General features: G+C 26.0%; 3 protein-coding genes and 1 pseudogene across 8 annotated transcripts in view; 2 read left to right on the top strand and 2 right to left on the bottom strand.

Annotated features, from left to right (window-relative positions):
• The window catches only part of LOC107164490 (immunomodulatory peroxidase-like), a 12,005-nt gene extending 5,211 nt beyond the window's left edge, over positions 1–6,794 (bottom strand). The window contains exons 1-4 of one of the 2 annotated variants that reach the window (XM_015512333.2): positions 6,438–6,794; positions 713–818; positions 373–625; positions 63–289 (exon numbers count right to left, since the gene is read on the bottom strand). In XM_015512333.2, coding sequence (XP_015367819.1) covers positions 63–289; positions 373–625; positions 713–803 — 571 coding nt within the window. In that variant the 5' untranslated portion in view covers positions 804–818; positions 6,438–6,794. Of the gene's footprint in view, positions 1–62; positions 290–372; positions 626–712; positions 819–6,085; positions 6,108–6,437 lie in introns of those variants that run through there. The other variant, XM_089224955.1, reaches the window with a different exon arrangement.
• BORCS6 (BLOC-1 related complex subunit 6) overlaps positions 1–17,707 on the top strand; it is a 25,512-nt gene extending 7,805 nt beyond the window's left edge. Inside the window, exons 2-3 of one of the 2 annotated variants that reach the window (XM_015512339.2) lie at positions 8,579–8,666; positions 16,854–17,707. In XM_015512339.2, the coding sequence (XP_015367825.1) occupies positions 16,887–17,330 (444 nt within the window). In that variant the 5' untranslated portion in view covers positions 8,579–8,666; positions 16,854–16,886 and the 3' untranslated portion in view covers positions 17,331–17,707. The remainder of the gene's footprint in view (positions 1–8,578; positions 8,667–16,853) is intronic. The other variant, XM_015512340.2, reaches the window with a different exon arrangement.
• On the bottom strand, positions 12,504–20,296 carry LOC107164491 (uncharacterized). 4 transcript variants are annotated; one of them, XM_015512336.2, is made up of 11 exons: positions 19,958–20,293; positions 18,017–18,105; positions 17,742–17,954; positions 17,548–17,661; positions 16,511–16,705; positions 16,239–16,451; positions 15,944–16,132; positions 15,623–15,874; positions 15,319–15,523; positions 13,507–13,561; positions 12,504–12,757 (listed from the first exon to the last, which is right to left on the bottom strand). In XM_015512336.2, the coding sequence occupies exons 2-9, from the start codon at positions 18,098–18,100 to the stop codon at positions 15,374–15,376; spliced, it is 1,410 nt and encodes a 469-aa protein (XP_015367822.1). In that variant the 5' UTR covers positions 18,101–18,105; positions 19,958–20,293; the 3' UTR covers positions 12,504–12,757; positions 13,507–13,561; positions 15,319–15,373. The 4 variants fall into 4 exon arrangements, with proteins under 4 accessions (XP_015367822.1, XP_089081083.1, XP_015367821.1 ...); XM_089224957.1 differs by lacking the exon at positions 13,507–13,561 and having other exon boundaries at positions 15,623–15,862; positions 19,958–20,296; XM_015512335.2 differs by lacking the exon at positions 13,507–13,561.
• On the top strand, positions 13,702–15,322 carry LOC149057211 (zinc finger MYM-type protein 1-like; annotated as a pseudogene).

Here is a 20,296-nt window from a genome sequence, read left to right as displayed (position 1 = left end):
GTTGCGTATGTCGTAATATTACAGGCGACGTGAGTTTTATAAGTACAATTTCGATATATTACCATCATTGTAGACTGGAAATAGTAAACGTTTATAAGCTGTGTTTGCTTTTCCCCAAAAAGAATGTTTCAAATTGTTACAAGAACCGTCTGCACTGCGATACTTCAAGTTCTTCCCGGTGCACGCGGTTTCGTTAAAAAACTTCGACAAACACATTTGACCCAAAGAAGTCTGATCTAGTTTCAGTTTTGCTAAGTCTTTAGCACATTGTATTTTACTTATCCCGGTGCTAAAATAATAGTTAAATTTATTTATAGAATTTAATTATTTATTTATATTTTTTCATTGCGATATTTGTTTGCTTAATTTTACCCCAAACAATGTTTGTTCATTAAGTAGTGTGAAGCTTTAATAATAATCTCAGCGTTCCGAGATGCCAAGTGTCCGAGCATGGAAGGTTGAGAATCGATTAGCTGACCATGAGACGGACTTCCAACTTTCACATGAACATCAGCATACGATAACGAATCTTCATGACGAGAAAGCATATTAATTTGTTGGGTACCATATTGAATTGCATTTTCTAGATCTTGAGTTTTGAGATTTAGGAACTGGTTTGATGACTCTATCACCAGAATAATTATATACAATTTAATCACAGCAATCAAAACAAACAAACTCTAAAGATAAAATTATGATTTATAGTTTATACCTTCTTTGTGTAATTCGGTTTCTCCTTTATAACACGATGGTAAGAATACCACTATGCAAATCAACAATTGTACGGACATTGAGGAACTCATTTTGGTAATCAAAAACTATAATAATTTTCAAAATGTATAATTAATATTTAATAACCTTATTAAAAAATATATTTTTAGAGTTAATATCAATAATCAATAATGTGTTAAGATATATTTACAAAAGTACTCCTTCAAGGAGGATTATTCTTGAAAAACATCTGAAGGCATAATTTGTTAAAAGTTAGCCGTAAAAAATGTATAAAAAATTTTAAAAAAATTAAAAATTTTTACGTTAATCTTCATAGGTAGTTAGTTCGTTGATCTCGACCGGTTATAGCAGTCAACTTTTAGATCTGAGCGTCCGTAGCTCTGGGGGGAGAGGGGGCATTGCCCTCCCTAAACACAATTGTTGCCCCCTCTAAAAATATTTAAAATATTATAAACTAATATTGTTGTATATATAATGCTCCCCCTAAAATTTCGTTTGCCCCACCTGAAAATTTGGTCTGGCTACGGGCCTGGAGTGGGCCATTATAAACTATTTTCTTGCCTAAAACATATTATAATGTGTCGTAATTTAGTCTATAGACATAAGATAATTTGTATTATTCTTCGATTATCAAACCATCTCTCCTATGGTCCTATATAACAATATTGACTAAAATGCAGTATGTATTAAAATATCGTTTACCCTATAAATGTTAATTCATATTAACGTTTATTATAATATTCTATATTGTATACCTATTGATATTTGTTTTTAAACAAACAAAGAAGTTACATGCTATGTAGCTAAGACATAATTTTCAGGTGGGGAAAACGAAGATTTAGGGGGGGGGGCATTATATTACATTATATATACCTTCTGACACATTTCGATGAATTAATTTATGAATAAATTGTTATACATTTATATTTTATACACAATAATATGGCAGCAGAATAACGATTTGTAGTCCTAACATTTAAAATATTATTTCATATAATATGTAATATTACCAATGAAAATAATGATAAATTAAGTTATGAGATGTATATCTAGTATAACGCGTATAAAATATTATATTGTTACTTATTAGGAATTAGAAATTAAGATATTGTGATTGTATCATATATTTTTGATAGTATTCATCAAATAGGTAATTAAGAAATGTATAGGTACTTATTGCAAATTAAAAATATAATTACTGTTGGTCATTCAGATATCTGTATAAGATTAAACGTGTTTTCCTCCTTTATTATAAGTTGCATAATAGATTAATATTGACCTAACAACAATACACTTATCCTGTATATTCTATAATACCGATCCAAAGTCTAGTATTTTAGTATTTATTAGTACTAACCGATTTGTAAAGAACGTGAATTTTTCCTATACAAATGCGATTCTAACCTATAAAATATCACTCTGACCTAATAACAGAAATAAGCAATGATAAAATGCATAACTTAAAAAATGATTGTAAAAAGCTTATAGCCTTTTAAATTACAACATAAATAGTTATAAAAATATTCTTTTGGTGAACGTTTAAGATATATTATTAACTTTGAATTTTAAAGAAAAACTATTGGTTAAAAAATTGTTTTTTTGATTAAAAAGTTCAAGATACTTTTATTTCAAAATTTTCAATATAATATATTATATTGTATATATATTTCACTTACACAAAAAAGCATTATTCTGCAATTCTGCAGCTATATTATAGGAGATTTTTGAAAAGTGCACTTCATCATTGATTAATAATTACTTTAATCAATTTGTTAAATAATAATTTCTGCAATAATAAATAATTTTATACAAATAACGATTCTGAGTGGAAATGCTTTATCAGCCTTAAGGTATTTATTATTTATACATATTATATAAGTAAATATCAATTATCGTTGTGCCTACCGTAGAATGATATAAATAGGTAGAGCCGATAGGTAGGAATAAATGGTTTGAGATTAGTCTAAATATTTTGAAAACTTAATTGTGTATAGAAATAAAAAATAATAATATTTATGCTGGACCGTAGCTAGGCACTGGCGAGATGGAATTTCTCAGGGGCGCAATTTCATCGAGTGGCATTCTCAATTCGAATATGATTATTTACAAAAATAAAAAAATCTGTTGTTTTTTTAGCGTCATTTGATGAGGGGGTGCAAATTTGGTTTTCTGCCAAGGGCACTATACTGGTTCTTACTGCGGTTCTGTATAAGTGATGTTGTTATGACAAAAAGTTTCAAGTCCTTCCAATTAATATCATTTGAATTACAACAAAATAATTATAGTATTATAGCATATTTGTGTACCCAGGTTGGGAAACAAAATATGACACTTTTTGTCACTCCGTTGCGTCTTCTATATAAATCTGTTTCATACAACATAACGAGAGTACCTTATCCACTACCCACCAGTAGCTACCAGCTAGTATTTTATATATTACGCAAAAAAATCAATACAAAAATTTATATATTATCCAGTGACGTATAAATAAATAATTTTTGGGGTGGGATAAAATATATACTAACTAACACATGATCTACGCCACTGATATTATTCACTGATTCGGATTTCGAACAGTTACTTGGTTTAGGTACATTATACTTTATAGAACAGGTGAATAGGTTCATGATATAAAAAACTTAAAATTAATCTGAGTATGTGATTTCATTGTTTATATAGAAAATAATAACTCCGGTTATGATACAATTTCCTTACATATAGGACCAAAATTATTTGAATTACTACTTAAATCGGTATTATTTCTCATTTTAAATACGTTAATAAAATTGTATTTTTCAACTGTGGTAGGAAAAACTTGTAAAGAATATTCTTTTAAATTCTCAGAATTTTACTACTCAAAAATGATACAAATATATCAGCAAATAAAACTTAAAAGTAAAACAATAAATTATAATTGTGATATAAATAGAACGAAGAGCCTAAATCTCAAATATTGTACATTATTGTGTCTAGTAAATGGTAATATATGAATACTGGGTGAAAAATTTAAGTCTCTAAAATATTTTTTTTTAACTTCTATACAAATTAACTATATCTTTGTTTTACCTGATTATTTAAAAAAGTTCTTAGAATTCATTTGAACCCAATAGGTACAAACTTTTTTTTTCTTTATTTGAAATATACAATCTAAGGTACAAACTAAATCAAAATTTCTAACAGAAATCACCCTCTATGTTGAGGATTGAATTAGTTTATATGGACTAAAAGAGTGTGACTCACGCAAAAAAAATAATAAATATCATTATTAAATCTACCTATACATTAATCACTCCACTCGAAATTTAAAATTATATATTTATAAAATATATTGAATTATAAATGTCCATAATTTTCTTTATTGAACTCAAATCATATTTTACGCTTGTTAGTTGTTACTAAATGCATAAACATTAAACAATAATATAATTAAACTTGTACCTAAGCACCGCCAACAATCTAGATTTTGTTTTAATCACTAATCAGTATAATATATTATAATGCATTACCTAATGCTATTATTTGTTTTAATAACAATACCCATAAAAAATTGTATCAACTGAAAGATTAAAAAACTCATAGTTTTTTAATAATGTATAAATAATTTATATAATGGAATTAAATCATTAAAGTTAACATGACACTAGTCACTAACATAACAAGTTTAAACTACGCAAAACTTGATCTTTTGCAAATACTGAAATACGCATCAAATTTTTCCAAATAAATATGACTACGTTTTAGAATAAATTACAAGTGCCTTGTAGTATTCGGATTGATATTTTTATCAGTCCCCTCTTAAAGTTATAACTTTTGAATACTCTAAATGCAGTGTCCAAGATTTACTCTTGCAAAATATGTGTCCTTTAAGCACTAATTATAATGTATATTAATACAATGTAACTATAATTCAAACTTGGGATGTTTGCATTAATATATTTTTATACAGTTATTTAATTTATCACATTTATTTCAATAATTCACTACATTAGGTATAAGAAATAAATGATAGCCATTTATCAGAACAGTCTATTGCCAAATTTAAATCAAAATATCGTACCACAAGTCTAGTTAAGACTAAGAGAATATGTTTCACTAATCATCACCATCAAATGAGTTATAAAAATATCTTATTTTTTTTTATAAAATTCGATAATCACCTTAATTTATATAGTAATACTATATAATACTTAATATAAAAAGTGCAAAATAGTAGTATAGTAGTATACAGCACTTTTTATATTTTTCCTCGAAATATTGTTATGATAATTATTACTTATTAATAATTAGTTATTATAATGACTATTATTGTAAAATTACTAATACATGTAGATATTATTTAAAAAAGAATCACTTTAATCATAAATTATGATAATAATAGTTATTACTTGTTAGTTAGGGAATACATATTATGTAATATGTTATGGACTTATAAATAGTCAAATAGACAATAATATTTTCTTTAAAAAAATATACTAGTTAATAATGATTTAACAAAAACGTTTAGATAAACATTATAGAAGATATTGTAAAAATACATTTTTACGTGATTTATAGCTTAATTAAATTTTTTTCCATAATATAATGAAATTTAAATATAATATAAATATTCGTTTATGAATCAAAACATTATTGATAATCGTTTGTCGCTACAATAACAATATAAATTGCACCGATATTCATTAATACATATTTAATTTTAGCTTGTATAGTTAGTTAGCCTTAAATAAATTGTTGCTTTTAGCCAACACCTAACCTTCACCTATTATTGCAGAGCATTAACCATGCAAAGAATGTGATCACAAAGACAAAGATTAATAAATCTTTAAACGTATCATAGTTTGGTGTAGAATAGCATGCATAACAAAGGTTGTTACTATATGTTATTGACTTATTGTTACATTTGATAAAAAGTCCATAAGTGTTAAAGACAAAAACTAATGCTAATTATTTATATACGTAGTAGACGTAACACGCTTAAAAACATTTATATCTATGAACTACTTATTTAGATGTATTATGCAAATTAATATACAGAAATAATATTTTATATGACGACGTTATATATATATATATATATATATGTGTGTGTGTGTGTCATATGTACCTAACTCAATTCTGAAGGCTATAAAATAAAATAAACACGTATTATATTGTTTTTATTAGGTACCTGCTTGGTTTCACGACTAGAAATGATATAAACAACAAATTAAGACGTCTAAAAAAAGTTAAAAAAACACTTTCTTGAGGTTAAATGTTTTTTATTTTAAACGTTTTAAAGTATTTATAATATTCATATCAAATATGTACACGATTGAAAAGTTTGTTCAGGTATTATTAATTTATTTCGATGTACCTATGGATGCTATAATATAATGCTGTTTGTGTACATAGACGTCGTCCAAAACTATTTTGTGAAATCGCCAGTACGATGATTTCGGTCGCGTGGCTGGTAAGCACTTAATAATAACCAAAATAATGTTTTAAATAAATGATCATACGCACAACAAAAATAACGAAACAAACAAACGTACTGCGCGGGCGCGCCAACAATAATAATTACAACGTTAAAAAACAAAACGGTATTGCCTATTAAAGTTGTACTACTTAACCACTTGGGTACTACAAGTCCACATGGGTAAGGGTAAATATTAAATATACACATATATATATATATACATATTATACACGGTATAAACGGTACTCACTTAAAATGTCGACCAATGGTGCTGGTGCACGTTAAAGAACGCAAAAGAGACCATCGATACACCGATAATATTGCTGCTGTGGCCTCCACGGTATCAACTATTGTATCACGTCGTATTGCCCGGATAGCACTGAATGAAAATGCGTCTCGTCTTGAGCAAAACGCGGCAGCGTCTCCCTTCCCATGCGTAAAAAAAGATTCACCTTTGGCTTTGACAAAACCGCAGCGAATGGACAGCCGCGGCGGCGGGCTCTCTACAATGTAATATTATGTATCGCGCGACGGAACACGAAACGGGATTTTGAACAAAGCGAGGGAAATTTTACCAGAAAGTTGACGGACGTCATTTAATGAGGAAAAAAAAAAAATAAAAAAATAATACTCATACGACACGCTTAAATTAATCGTCAATACAATATAACATAATAATTAATAATGTAGGTACATACGAGATATACGACGTAATATTATTATTTATTATGCTATCTTCGGTGTTTGAATTTTTTTTTCCTCTGTCGACGAGCAGTATTCGCGTCAACGTAGGTACGTAATATATTACACGCATCACACACACAAACACACGCATTTACACAACTTACCCACACATAGACTCCGCGATTTATAAGTACCGGAATAAATTTCTTCTGCTCGCCGCTCAACTTGAACGCCGTGCGGTGATTGAAATTATTATCGTCGAACCGGTTTTGATGTGCAACACTTCGATTTGAGCTTAAAATATTACATTGTATTTACTATTTTTATGTGCAGCTGATCTCGATAAATGTTTATCCCCGACGACATAACAATTATTACTCGCGTTCAGCATAGTAATAATATGGTGTAAATAAACATACGTAATAAATATACCGTCTATAGGTACATCAAATTTCGCTCGAAACCCGTATATGCGGGTGTTTTTCGCGAATGTTTATTATGCCCGTGTACTCGCGAATCGCGATTATATATATATATATGTATGTATGTATCAGCGATTGTATGTGTGGACAATAAAATTCCTAATAATTGCGCAATGAATCGTACTATAACAATAACAATGATGATATGATATGTGTAACCACAATCGCCAGGAAGGATTAGAGGACGAAATAAAAAAGTTAAAACAAATTTTGTTGTTTTTAAATTCTATTTAACTTTTATTAAATGTATATGTAGAAAAACAGTCGTATCCACGCGCACGATTTGGAAAAAAGAGAGAGTTACATATTTCAGCGAGTTTTATACGGCCGTTTTTCGTCGTTTCGTTACGATTTTTATTCATTTGAAATTTGAATATACTTTTAATAGGTACACATTATATAATAAAGACATAATACAGAAATAAATTATTATTATTATTTTCATTTATATATCAATATTGTACTTGAATCTTATGATCCGTTAAGTCTTAAAAATATAAATAAAATAACATAAAGTAGATAATGATATGTGTTATAAGCGTAAAATAATATAATATTGAGAGTATATGTCTATATTTTTGTCACTACTACCGAAAAATAAATATACAATATAATTATATTATATTAAGTCAAAAGGCGCTGCTTATAGTATAATCGCTGTTCGCAATACACGATATTATTAAAAAAATTGCCAATTGACTTCTATATACATTATATTTTTTATATTGTACAGAGAGTATTAAATACAGTGTTATATTAATCGGACAAAGCGTGATGCGTTTAAGTACCTGTGTTAAAAAAATAAATATTCCCGACCAATCGTCCTGCCCAAACTAACTATTAAACGTATAATGGGTTAAGTGATATGCGTTATTATAGACTGTAGTTAATTACTAACTCAAACAGCTGTACTTATAAGTTATAAGTTATAACATAATATTATTATGTATACTATTGTATGGCTACGTGACTACCTACGTGCATCGTGCATGAACTGTATATATATAATATACACACATCATTATGTATGATGTATGTTATTCTATACATTCTGTTCCATGTTTCGTTCCATATATTTTTGCTTTTTAAAAAAATGGCTGCATTGATTTACATCTAGGTATTCATTAGCAAAATATCAAGCACGCTACGTCAATTTTATTTTATGGTAGCTAGGTACATGTATAAACGAAATATAAAACGTTTTTTTTTTAATATATGTTTATAGATAACTGTACAACGTCAATTGATTTTGGTATAACTGTTTCAAGTCGTCGGCCAAATAATGTATAGTAACTAACAGATATACATATAAAGTATGTTTAATACACTATATTTATTTGTTTATTAATTTATTATAATGTGTCTACGCGGATTTTTTAATTTTTCGATTTTAATTTGTTCTCTTTGACCGTCATCCGCAAATGCGCCCTACTTAATCTGTGCAAGTTAAAAATACATCTCAACCGGTATTTTGACATGCACGTTCCACACGCGACTATTCGTGAACAAGGCGAACAAGCCAAACAGAACACAACAATATGGTTATCTATGCATTAGCAGCTTATAATCCCGCTGTGTGTTAACAAAAAAATACTTTATATATCTGATCCATAGGTACACAGAATAGATTAGGTTCAATCTACTCTGTGATCCATATCCCATTATATTATTATTTAATGTTTATACCAATCGACGAACACTTTAATCTTTAATGACCAATAAAATGTTGACGCGTCAGTCGTTTAAATTTGCAGATTAATCCCACAATTATACGAATAAATGATTTAATGATGTAATTATTTATAAATTTATATATGCACCGATTATTACAGTAGAATATATAATACAATATTACACTTTGGCACTTTTACTCGTGAATCATAATTTTTTCGTTGGAAAATACCATAATTAGTTATTGGTTTCTCCAAATGTACCCATCTTTTTTTTCTTTTTTTTTTTTTTTAAATACATCTACAATCTATACACATTTTTGTACAATAATTAGATTTGATAAAAAAAGGAGAGAATATAAAATGACGGCGAATATTAAAATTGGGAAGTTATCCATTGATAACACCCAGCAAATGTACCCATCTAAGAAATATTTAACATTTAAATAATTTATGCTTAACTTTATAAAATAATTATGCTTATGTATTATCAATGATATTGATTGCAAATACTACATATTATCTACTATTTTACATACATTAAATTATCTAAGTTATCACTAATTAGTTCATTTGTATAGCTCAGTACCTAGGCATTTGCTATTAATACATATAATATATATGTTAGTATCTTATTGTATGATTGTACTTATTATTTAACTTTTAAAAATTTGAATTTTGAGTGAAAATTAATATTTTAGGTATTGATACATTTCAACGTATTAATATCTAGTTTAAAATTTAAAGCATTCATGGTAGACTTTCTATAAATAAAAATAATTTTAATTTATAGTTATCACATATAGCTATCATCATAATTATTGCCTTATTGCCTATTGGACATCTTTTGAAGTTTTTCCAAACCATCGAAATTCATCAATGGTTTTTAAAGAAAGTCAGACATTAATTTGGCACATATTAATGTATAAAACTATCGTTGTTTAAATAGGTACCTCGTGAATACAAAATTTATAAAAGTATTTTACCGAACTTATATTTATAAGTACGCTTTGTATTGTTTATTACAAGACGCATACTAAAGTGCAAAACGTATATCTAATAATCCAATGCATATGAATTATGATCATATCTTACGATATATCCATTAATAATTCATTTTTATTTGTTACTTTGTATTTATTAACTATTAACAATATAACCAATTAAATTATAGTTGCCTTAGTATGGCCAGTACCTATGGGTTTCTAATTTTTTGAAAAATTAGGTATGATAGGCTATATTATTATTACATACCAATAAACCAGACATTAATTAATATGTTTTATGCATTAACACAGCAGCAAAACGAATCCATTTAAAAAACCACTTTTTCAAAAACGTATCATAACCAAATAAAAATTCCAAAGAAACAAATCTAACAAGTCGTGAAGGGATGTCTAGTTTTACCTTTTTTTAAAATTCAAATGTATAATATAATATGGTATATAATCCATATAGGTATACTCAATACTTGATAGTAGGCATTTACACATTTATTAAATTTCCAAAATTGTAATATCAAATATTCAATTAGATATACTATTATTTTATATTTGTAGATATTATGCATAGTAGTTTCCATAATATATACTTATATAAGAAATGTAATGATTTAATGCTATTTAAGTATAATATATAATCTTTACATTTTGGTGCTTGGTCTAACTTTATTTCCGTAACACATGCTACCTAATGCTATTTTATAATTTTAATATTCATGGCAACTGAACTTGATTTTTATTTAACCGTGTCAGAGGTTGAATATTATTCAAGGACAATACCTTCGAATTGGTTACAGATTTTTGATGTGCCATTGTTATTTGTTGTTATTTCGAGCAGTTGAGATTTATAAGATCGTAGTACAAAAAAAATCAATTTAAACCTGTTTCACACCGCGTTCACCATTAAACCAGTTTTTCCTTGTTTTATCTTTTATCAATTATCACAAAGAATTTATATTCTCATAAATTTGATGTCTAATTTAGCAAACAAAAGTTTAATAATTTGCAATGATTGCAATATTTTATGCTTTACAAGTTGGATAAAAATACCTAAAAAATTATAATTTTAAATTTTTATACATTCATACAAGACTATACATATATAAATCAATGTTCTATTAGGATCACTTTTTTTTCTGTTATAATGAGGCTCATAGCCAACAGTTATTTTTGAAAGAAATTTAACCATTAAATCGTAAACAAAATACAAATATTAAAAATATTATTAAGTCTATACAATGTATTGTGCCAAGTTAATGTTAGAAAAATTACATTCTGCAGAACTGCAGAAACCTAGAAACTAATCGTGATAATTGCCAAGACAGACAAATAATATCTATTATACATTTAGAAATTATATTTTTCTTATTATAAACAATTTTTGATAATGTAATTACAATATAATAATTGTGTAATTTGTATTAAATTTAGTATACTGTATACATGAATAAATTATTGGTTGCAAAACCATAGGTACAATATTTTCTTTTCTGTGATGACATTTCATGCAAAAAGTTAACTTTTAAGATTGTTTTTGTTTTCTGGTAGCTCATTTTATGTAACTGTTAAATTGAAGATTTACAATAAGGAAGTTTCAGTATTTTTCATCATAGGGAAAAGATAACAAAAATAAGTGCATCAAGTTGTTTTTGACTAAAATATATAATTCATTATTTTGTTGTCTTTCAGGAATATGTTATAAATGTTTACAAAATGTTAGCCATTTCTTGATGTTTTAATTTTTAAAATATTTAAGTTATTTATTGGCATTTTGAATATATATTTTTTTATAATCGTCGAAGTTCAAATGATGTAAAATCACAAAAATTAGTTAATTAATAAAAAAATTAGTTTAAACATCAAAACATTTTAAATTTTAATACAATACTTTCATAATTATAACCATAAATATATCATTGTCATTGAAAAAATATTATTCGAAGAAAATTTAAGATTTACATGATCACCACTATAACTAATACAATAATTTTTTTAATGCAGTAAATTATGTTCAAAATATTAAGAGTAGTATTTGTACAGTTATTTATATCATGAACATATTTTTTTATTCTATGATACACTGATGAATGTTTTTTATTAACAAGAATTAGTCTAACCAACTAAATTAAAAGATGTGCTAAGTATATACATTAATTGGAAGTTAGTATTAGAAACTGATCCACTACAGTCTCCTGTGCTTAAGCCCATTTTTTGTATACAATGCTAAATGCTTAAAACTAATTTTAATAACACCAAATTAAAACGTTTAACACATCAGTTACAATGGGGCTTGATCACACGAAAGACAATGTAACAGAAGCAAGTTCAACAGATTTTTATGTTATTCTTGCTATTACTCGTATAACAAATAGGATCGTAAAAAAAACACACAAAAAACAATAAAAATCCAAAATCAAGATGGGTATTTAATTCTAAAAGAATTGTTTATTAAAGAAATTAATCAATTAATATGCCATACTTTTTAAATTTTGAATAAATTTATTACATAATATGTCAAACTATGAGTATATAAGTTTATGTGAAAAACGGCAAAAAAAAATTATATATATGCATATATATATTTATGGAATTACAGTTTTGAAATATAAGAAAAAATAACATAATTATGAATTATATTTTATTGGTAAATTATAAACATATTAAATAAAACAAAAAAAAACTCCAAAAGTAAATCTGAACTCCAGTATCATAACATATAAAATTATGGAACATCTAAAAGAAATAAATAATATATTAGAACATGAAATTACAAATATTGGTAAATAAATTTTTTTACTAATAAAATCATCATACAAAGTAATCCATATTAATACACTATCAAAATATCTTATTTTATTACACTATGTTTCAACTTAGGATTTATAAGTCAATTGATTTATTATCAAAATGGAAAAGAACTGTAGAATTTATTACATCTTACGTGTTGTAAAATTTAATACATTTTTTCCATGAGATTTTTATTTTTAATGTCTTATTAAGTTTAATAAGTTGATTGATTACAATAAAATATGTAATAAATTAATTTAATCATATTTGCCAGAACGATTTGTATCAAGATGTTATTAAAAATACGCTAATAAACAATATTATACAAATTCCTTTAATACAGAATTAATAATATATTATTATAATTAATTAGCACCTGCAGGTAAATGCAAGAATACAATTTTGTATTATTAATTTGGAATAATTACATTTAACATTTATAACTTTACATAAAGACATATTAAGTTTAAGTTAACTGACAAATTAAATTATAATGCATACATTAAAAATAAATAAATTTAGTATTAAGAAGATTCTAATAATATGGTAATATTGAAGAGCATTAATGCTCTGGTATAAAATATCTCGACTAAATTGTATAGAAAACAAATCTTTTTACTTGTAACTATTTTTAAACAATTTATTTATTCGTATAATGACTTCAAGATCTATTATTTAGATGTATCTACTTTAACCTTTCATCAATGCCGCAACTACTGGGTGTGCAAAGTGTGCAACGCACACGGGCCTCTAAAACCAAAAACCAAAAATGAAAATCGTCTATTTCAATATTTTTTTTTTTTGCTCTATCGTTCTACGAATATTTTTAGATTTTATGCTTAACAATTAAATTAATTATAGGCATAATTATTAAGTATAGTATAAATAGTATGCAATACGTCAATACAGTGCTAAATAATAATAGTAAAATAATAGTAGCTACTATTTTTAAGAATTTTACAATGTTTGCTCTGCCCGATGGGAATCTAGACACACTGCAGTATTTGGCACTATTTGCATTAAAAGAACGGTTTATTGATGTAATCAAATATTTAACAGTAATATCACTTACAAGTAGTAAAAAAGATGAACGAAATATGAGTAAAGTACTTAAAAATAAGATAGAATCGAGTGAATTTGTATTAATTTTATATATTTTGGAAACTGTATCTAAAATTTTACAAAGTACGGATATTTCATTAGAGAATGCTTCTATGCTTCTGGATAAAGCTATTCAAAATATGCAACACATGCGAAATTACTACAGCACAATATATAGAATCAAAACGCTTATATGATGAATGGGGAATTGATATTTCATTCTATTCTTCGAGACCTAAGTTTCATAAAAAAGTATTAGGAGAAGTTGACGGTGACCGGAGATTTGATATTTCTGAAGATAAATTTAGGATTAAAGTATTTTTACCAGTCGTGGGTTGTATAATATTTAAACTCAAAGGACGATTTAATGGAATGAAATGTGTTTCTGATCGTTTCAAATTTTTAAGCCCGAAATCACTTTTGAGCTATGAACAGTCTTCTCTAATTAAATCTACCTATGATTTCATTCAATTTTATAAATATGATATTACTTCAGATTTCACGCGACAAATTATAAGTCTAAAAACAAACATTTCATCTCAAAATCTAAAATCTATTAAAGATCTATATGTTATATTATTGAAATGGATTTGTCTATAAGTTACCCAGATGTATTATACTATTATCTGCAGCATGTTATTTATTTTTAACTTTACCGATAACAGTCGCATCTGCAGAACGTAGCTTTTTAAATCTTAAATTAATAAATATTATCTTCGGAATTCTTCTGGCCAAGATCGACTAAAAAATATAAGTATTTTGAATATTGAAAGTAAAAGTACCGCGAACTTAATATTGATAAGATAATAACAGACTTTGCCAACGCAAAAGCCCGAAAAAAAATTTTTTTGAAACAATAATGTATTAATGTATTCATTATATTGTTTTAACTTTATAATTCTATCTTATATTTTAAGAAACAACTTATTGTTCATTTTTATTATATTTTGCTAAAATGCCTAAATGAAATTTTATAAAACTGTTTTTTGTTTTAATATATATATTATATATATTACCTATTAGATATTTTCTTCTGTTTAATTATAAATAATATACAATTAAATCTACAAAAATATCATGCATTGTTTAATTTAGAGATAACATTATTAAAATTGATTTTGTTCTAAAGTTTCATATTAATAATATAATAACTAAATTATTTATTTAATAATAAAATTAACTTCTTGTCTAATTAGTATACGCACATATAACATTATAAATGATTTCATTTAAGTTAAAATACGAAAAAAATACTGATTAATAATATTGCTGTAATAATACAAAAATCAAGTAAAAAATTATTAATTTGGGGCCTCCAAACAAATTTTGCAATCAGGCCTCAGAATTAATAGTTGCGGCACTGCCTTTCATAATACTTAGTAAATAAGAAATAAGAATAAACTCACCTAAAATGAATTATTACTTCCTTGTGTAAAATTGTTACTTTCATCTGCATCTAATTTATTGTTTAATATTCAATTCGTTTTCATTGGTACAGTTTTCAGGTGATTGAGTGCACAATGTAAATGGGGTTTCTTTTTTCTTCCTATCTTCAAATGTCAATACTTTGCCTTTGACTTTATTACTTAATGTAGGCATTACATTTGATTCCTAAATTGTTTTATTTTTTAGTTATATTTATGATATCATTTTATTTTATTCATTAAATTATAGGTAATTACCAAAAAAAATCTAATAAATTTTGCTTACCAAAGTAAAAGGTGAGTCAGTATCAGAAAATGTGTTATTTGTCCAGTTACAAACATTTTCGTTTATTTCCATTTTTTCAATTCTATTATTATAATTAACAGTATTGGCCAAGTATGAATTGATATCGTTCAATGAATTTGTAATATATGACGGAGGAGAATAATATGTAGTTCCTGAACTATCCATATAACCTAGGTTATTTTCTGATGAAGTTGAATCTGACTTATTTTGTTCATTCGCCTGCGAGTTTAGCTAAAATAATTGTATCCATTATTATTTACATTTGTTTATTATTTATAAATAAATAATTCTTTTAAATACTTTGAGGAAAATATCAAAAAAATCCTTTATTTTATCGACAAGATGTTGAATAGTTTCCTCTTGTTGACCAATAATAGCTTTCATATAAACCTCTTTGGACAAATTTAGTGACTTATTAATAGACAATGTGCAGTCATCTGACAAAGGAGAGATTTGATTTTTTTCAGGGTATTCTCTAACCACTGAAAACTAAACCATATAATTATAGATTTATTCATATTTAATTTCTTAAAAAAACATTTTTATTTATATTTACAAATAATACATGTTTTATAAAAAAATTATTGAAATTTACCTCTTGATCGTGAGCCCAAAATGTTATCTTGTCATCATTAATTAAGCCATCAACTAGATCATCAATAAATTTTTGAAGATTTTGTTTTTGTTGTGAAAGGACTGTGATCAATTTGAATTGCTTATTAATTACTTCTAATGTATGAACCAAATTTTTTTCAAATGACGCTAAACGTTGTTCCATTACTTTATTACTTTCGGTTAAATCTTGAATCTAATTGAACAAATGTGGTTAATTGTTTTTCTAAATATAATCATATTTAATATCTATACTTTTGCAAGGTATGCACTTTCAAGTGCTAAAAAGTTGTTAGATGCATTACATTTATTGCATTTATTTGTTGACCATTGTTTTGGTTTTAATTTTTCACTTTTTACTACACTATTTTGAGATTGAGGGCGACTTTTGTAAAATGCATGTGGTGTTGGCGATTGCCTACGTAATGGTTTGTTGCGGCCAGAGGTTGACTGTTAAAATAAATACATACAATTTTAGCAATAATATTTTAATATTCATGGTTAGGTTAGATCCATAAAACGTGTTTATGTAAATTTAATTACATTATAGTACCTATTATACTATTAATTTTTTGATTATTTTTATTTTACATTTCAGATAAAACATTGAAACGTCAAAGAATCTAATAATATGGACTATTTAAACAATCTTGAAGGAATAGTAACTAAGAATGGTGATATGGTAACATTTATAGCTGAAGATTTGGAAAGCAAACTTAAACAGACAAGCCCAACAATGCCTACCAGACCTTTAGGAAGATTTGTTTTAGATGCCAATTTACTAAACGATTTAGAGTTTGAAGCCAGAAATATTGCTGCATCTGTAGATACATTATCAGAATCTCTCTCAGGAGTTTTACATAGCATGTCTGCATTAACTGTTGACTGTTTGGAAATATACAGGGATGTAGTTTGTAAAACATGCGATTCAATTGATGCTAATATTAAATCTATGTATCAATTAATGGCTAAATGCGAAGAAGTCTCAAAAGAAATGGAACCTATCTATAAATTAGCTCAACAAGTTAAAGATATAAAACACATTTTAGATCTATTTGAGAATGCAGTTAATTGATATCATATTTGTAATAATATATACATAAAACATTTGTTCTAAATCATTTTTATTTAATACATACAATTTTTATTATTATTATTGTCAGTCATATTAAAACTGGTATCATCAATGTATGGATGTATATATTATTATAAGTTATAACTATTAATTATTAACTAGCTTCCTTGTTGTCATAAACTATTTTTTTTATGTTAAAATAGTTATGAATACTTACAGACAATCGACTTTGCTTAGAATTATCTTTAGTTTCATTTTGATTGGATGAAAGAATACAGTTGCAAGTTCCTGATTGATGAAGAAATGTAAAGTACTCACTTCTACCTAATATCTATTAATACATTATATTAAATAAATATAAATCAAATACATTAAAACTGTGATAACTTTTAATTTATCAATAAATCTAACCTCCAAATTTTGACTGATATACATTAATTGATAATGTTTTTCACACTTAACAACATCTTGGAAACACTTTTTCTCCATAATAACTGATTTAATTGCTAAATTTGCTACATCACAATCACTATCAATAGTTTTATAAGCAACTTGTTCATCTACTCCACACCATCCTTTAGGGATTAATGCTATCCAATCTTTAGGAGATACATTTACAAGAGCCTAATATTATAGTTGAAAAATTAGAATTCATAACTTTTAAATAACTTTGAAAAAAAACTTACTTCTTGTTCCACATTATAATCAACAACTAAATCATTTTCTATAAAGTAACTTTGGTGTACAAAAATCTTGACTATTTGTTCCATTTTGTCTATGATTAAAAAAATAAAATTTACATAATGTAGGTACCTAGTAATCAGTTAATAAGTTAGAAAATGGGGAAAAGGTGTTTAGCCACCTAGGAAAAAAAGACTGGAGATTTAGATCTAGGATTTAGGAATGAAAACGTTTTCATGTATCTACTCCAATGAGGTGCAAAACCTTTTCCCTCCCCCCACTATTTGCACCTATGCTTATAGTCTATTGGTTTTAAAAAACAATAATTTTATCATTTAGTGTTAGAATTCAGAACAATAAATTATATGCAAATACAGAAATAATTATTTTACTTACATAAGTACTTCTATGAAAAATTGTATAAGGTAATAAGGTTTAAGTTTTTAAATAATTCAGAGAAATAAAAATTAGGATAATTTTAATTTAAAAAAAATCTAATATATGCTTATATGTCAGATATACTGGTTCTAAAGTTTTATATAAAAAAGGACTAGCATGTTAAAAATATTTTCATTATTAATATAACTATTTATATTTTTGGTATTCCTACACTAAAAAAAGTCATATTATAATTAAACGATAACAAACTCCACATGAAAAATAATTAATATGAAATTTTCATGACTATTATTATTGTACATTATTTTATTATTAATCATTATTAACTACAGAATTATAGAATACTAATAAATAGGTACCTACCAACAAAGATGTATGGACATTTTTTTTACAATTCATAAAATGACGAAGGAAAATTATTATTTTCCTGTTATTATTATATGATGTACCATTTACGCATGTACAATACTATTAAATATTGTAGGTATAAACATTTATTTAATGATTATATAAAATATAATACCCTAACTACACCTATTTATTTCAATTATTAGGTATATAAATTATATTTATTTAATATTTATTCATTGTCAGGTTTACTCTTAAAGGAATTATAAATTTCATAGAAACAAGTGTTGGTAATTATCAGTTATTGCAACTATAGGTACCCATTTATAATTTTACAGTATTCACAAATTAGCTATCGCAACTGCCCAAAATCAATTAAACATAAAATTGATCAGTTGAGTTTTTTTAACATAAAAGTTTAGACCGTATCTAAGATAAGATGGAGGGGGAGTTGATCCAAGGAGTCTGAAAACCCGAAATATCATCAATATTTAATAAATGTTAAAAATGATTATATATTTTTATATATTTTTAATACCAACATAATTATTAATATTACAGAATGCTTTGATAGATGACCACCACTATTGATTCCGAAAGGCGATGGCCAATAATTAACCAAAACAATATTAAATTTATGTAAATTAAAAATACTAATATAATATTCTGTCATTGCCAGATTGTGTAAACTGGCTGAAATTCATCAGATGGTTTTGTCCATTAAATTTGTTATAAATGACTAAATGAGAGAACAAAAATATGAAATCAACTTATTTTTTTAAACTTTCAAAAGTTATCTATACAGGGTGAATCATCAAGCATGTTCTATTTCCCCGCCACCATAATTTCCTTGATAATAAATTCATTCAAATTCTGAATTTTAGGAATTCTTGATTTACTTTCAAATTTTCAAATTTTTTTTGCTACTTAAGGAGTGTATTGGAGACATACACAACTTCTATTAATCAAATGATTTCACCCTTCCTTTTTTACAATAAATTAATTAGTGGATAATTTTTTTCAAAATATTCAAGTATGCACCTAATTTAAAATGTATGAATAGTTTCTAACTTAAAACGTTTGAACTAAAATAATCAGCCCTAAAAATTGTTTTAAATAATTAAATATAAGTGTGTAGAGTATTTATAAATCTTAAGTTTTATCAGTTTTTATAAATGAATACATTGTAGTACACTTACCTAGAAAATGACAAAAAACCAACAGAAATATAAATACTAACGACTATTGAAAATATATACACAAGCAAATGACAAAATGCAAATATTAAATGAACGGAGTTATGCACTTCTGCAGGAAAAATAAATGTTGTCAGAATGTCAGTTGTCACCGTTCACCGTTGACGTTGTTGACGATACTCAGCAGGACTGCTGGACTAGATACAAGATACATAGAAACATTAGAGACAAAGAATAAACATTCGATACTATCGGTTATCGTATTATTCTATTAATTCTATTTAGCCGTATACTGTGTAGAATTATTATACTAAATAATCATAATTTCGAATTCTGATTTTT

This window comes from Diuraphis noxia, unplaced genomic scaffold, assembly GCF_037042655.1.
Source record: "Diuraphis noxia isolate RWA-SAM2 unplaced genomic scaffold, SU_Dnox_SAM2 contig0003, whole genome shotgun sequence".
NCBI lineage: Eukaryota > Metazoa > Arthropoda > Insecta > Hemiptera > Aphididae > Diuraphis > Diuraphis noxia.
The sequence above is the reverse complement of the archived record's forward strand: the minus strand, read 5'-3'. Positions and strand labels throughout refer to the sequence as shown.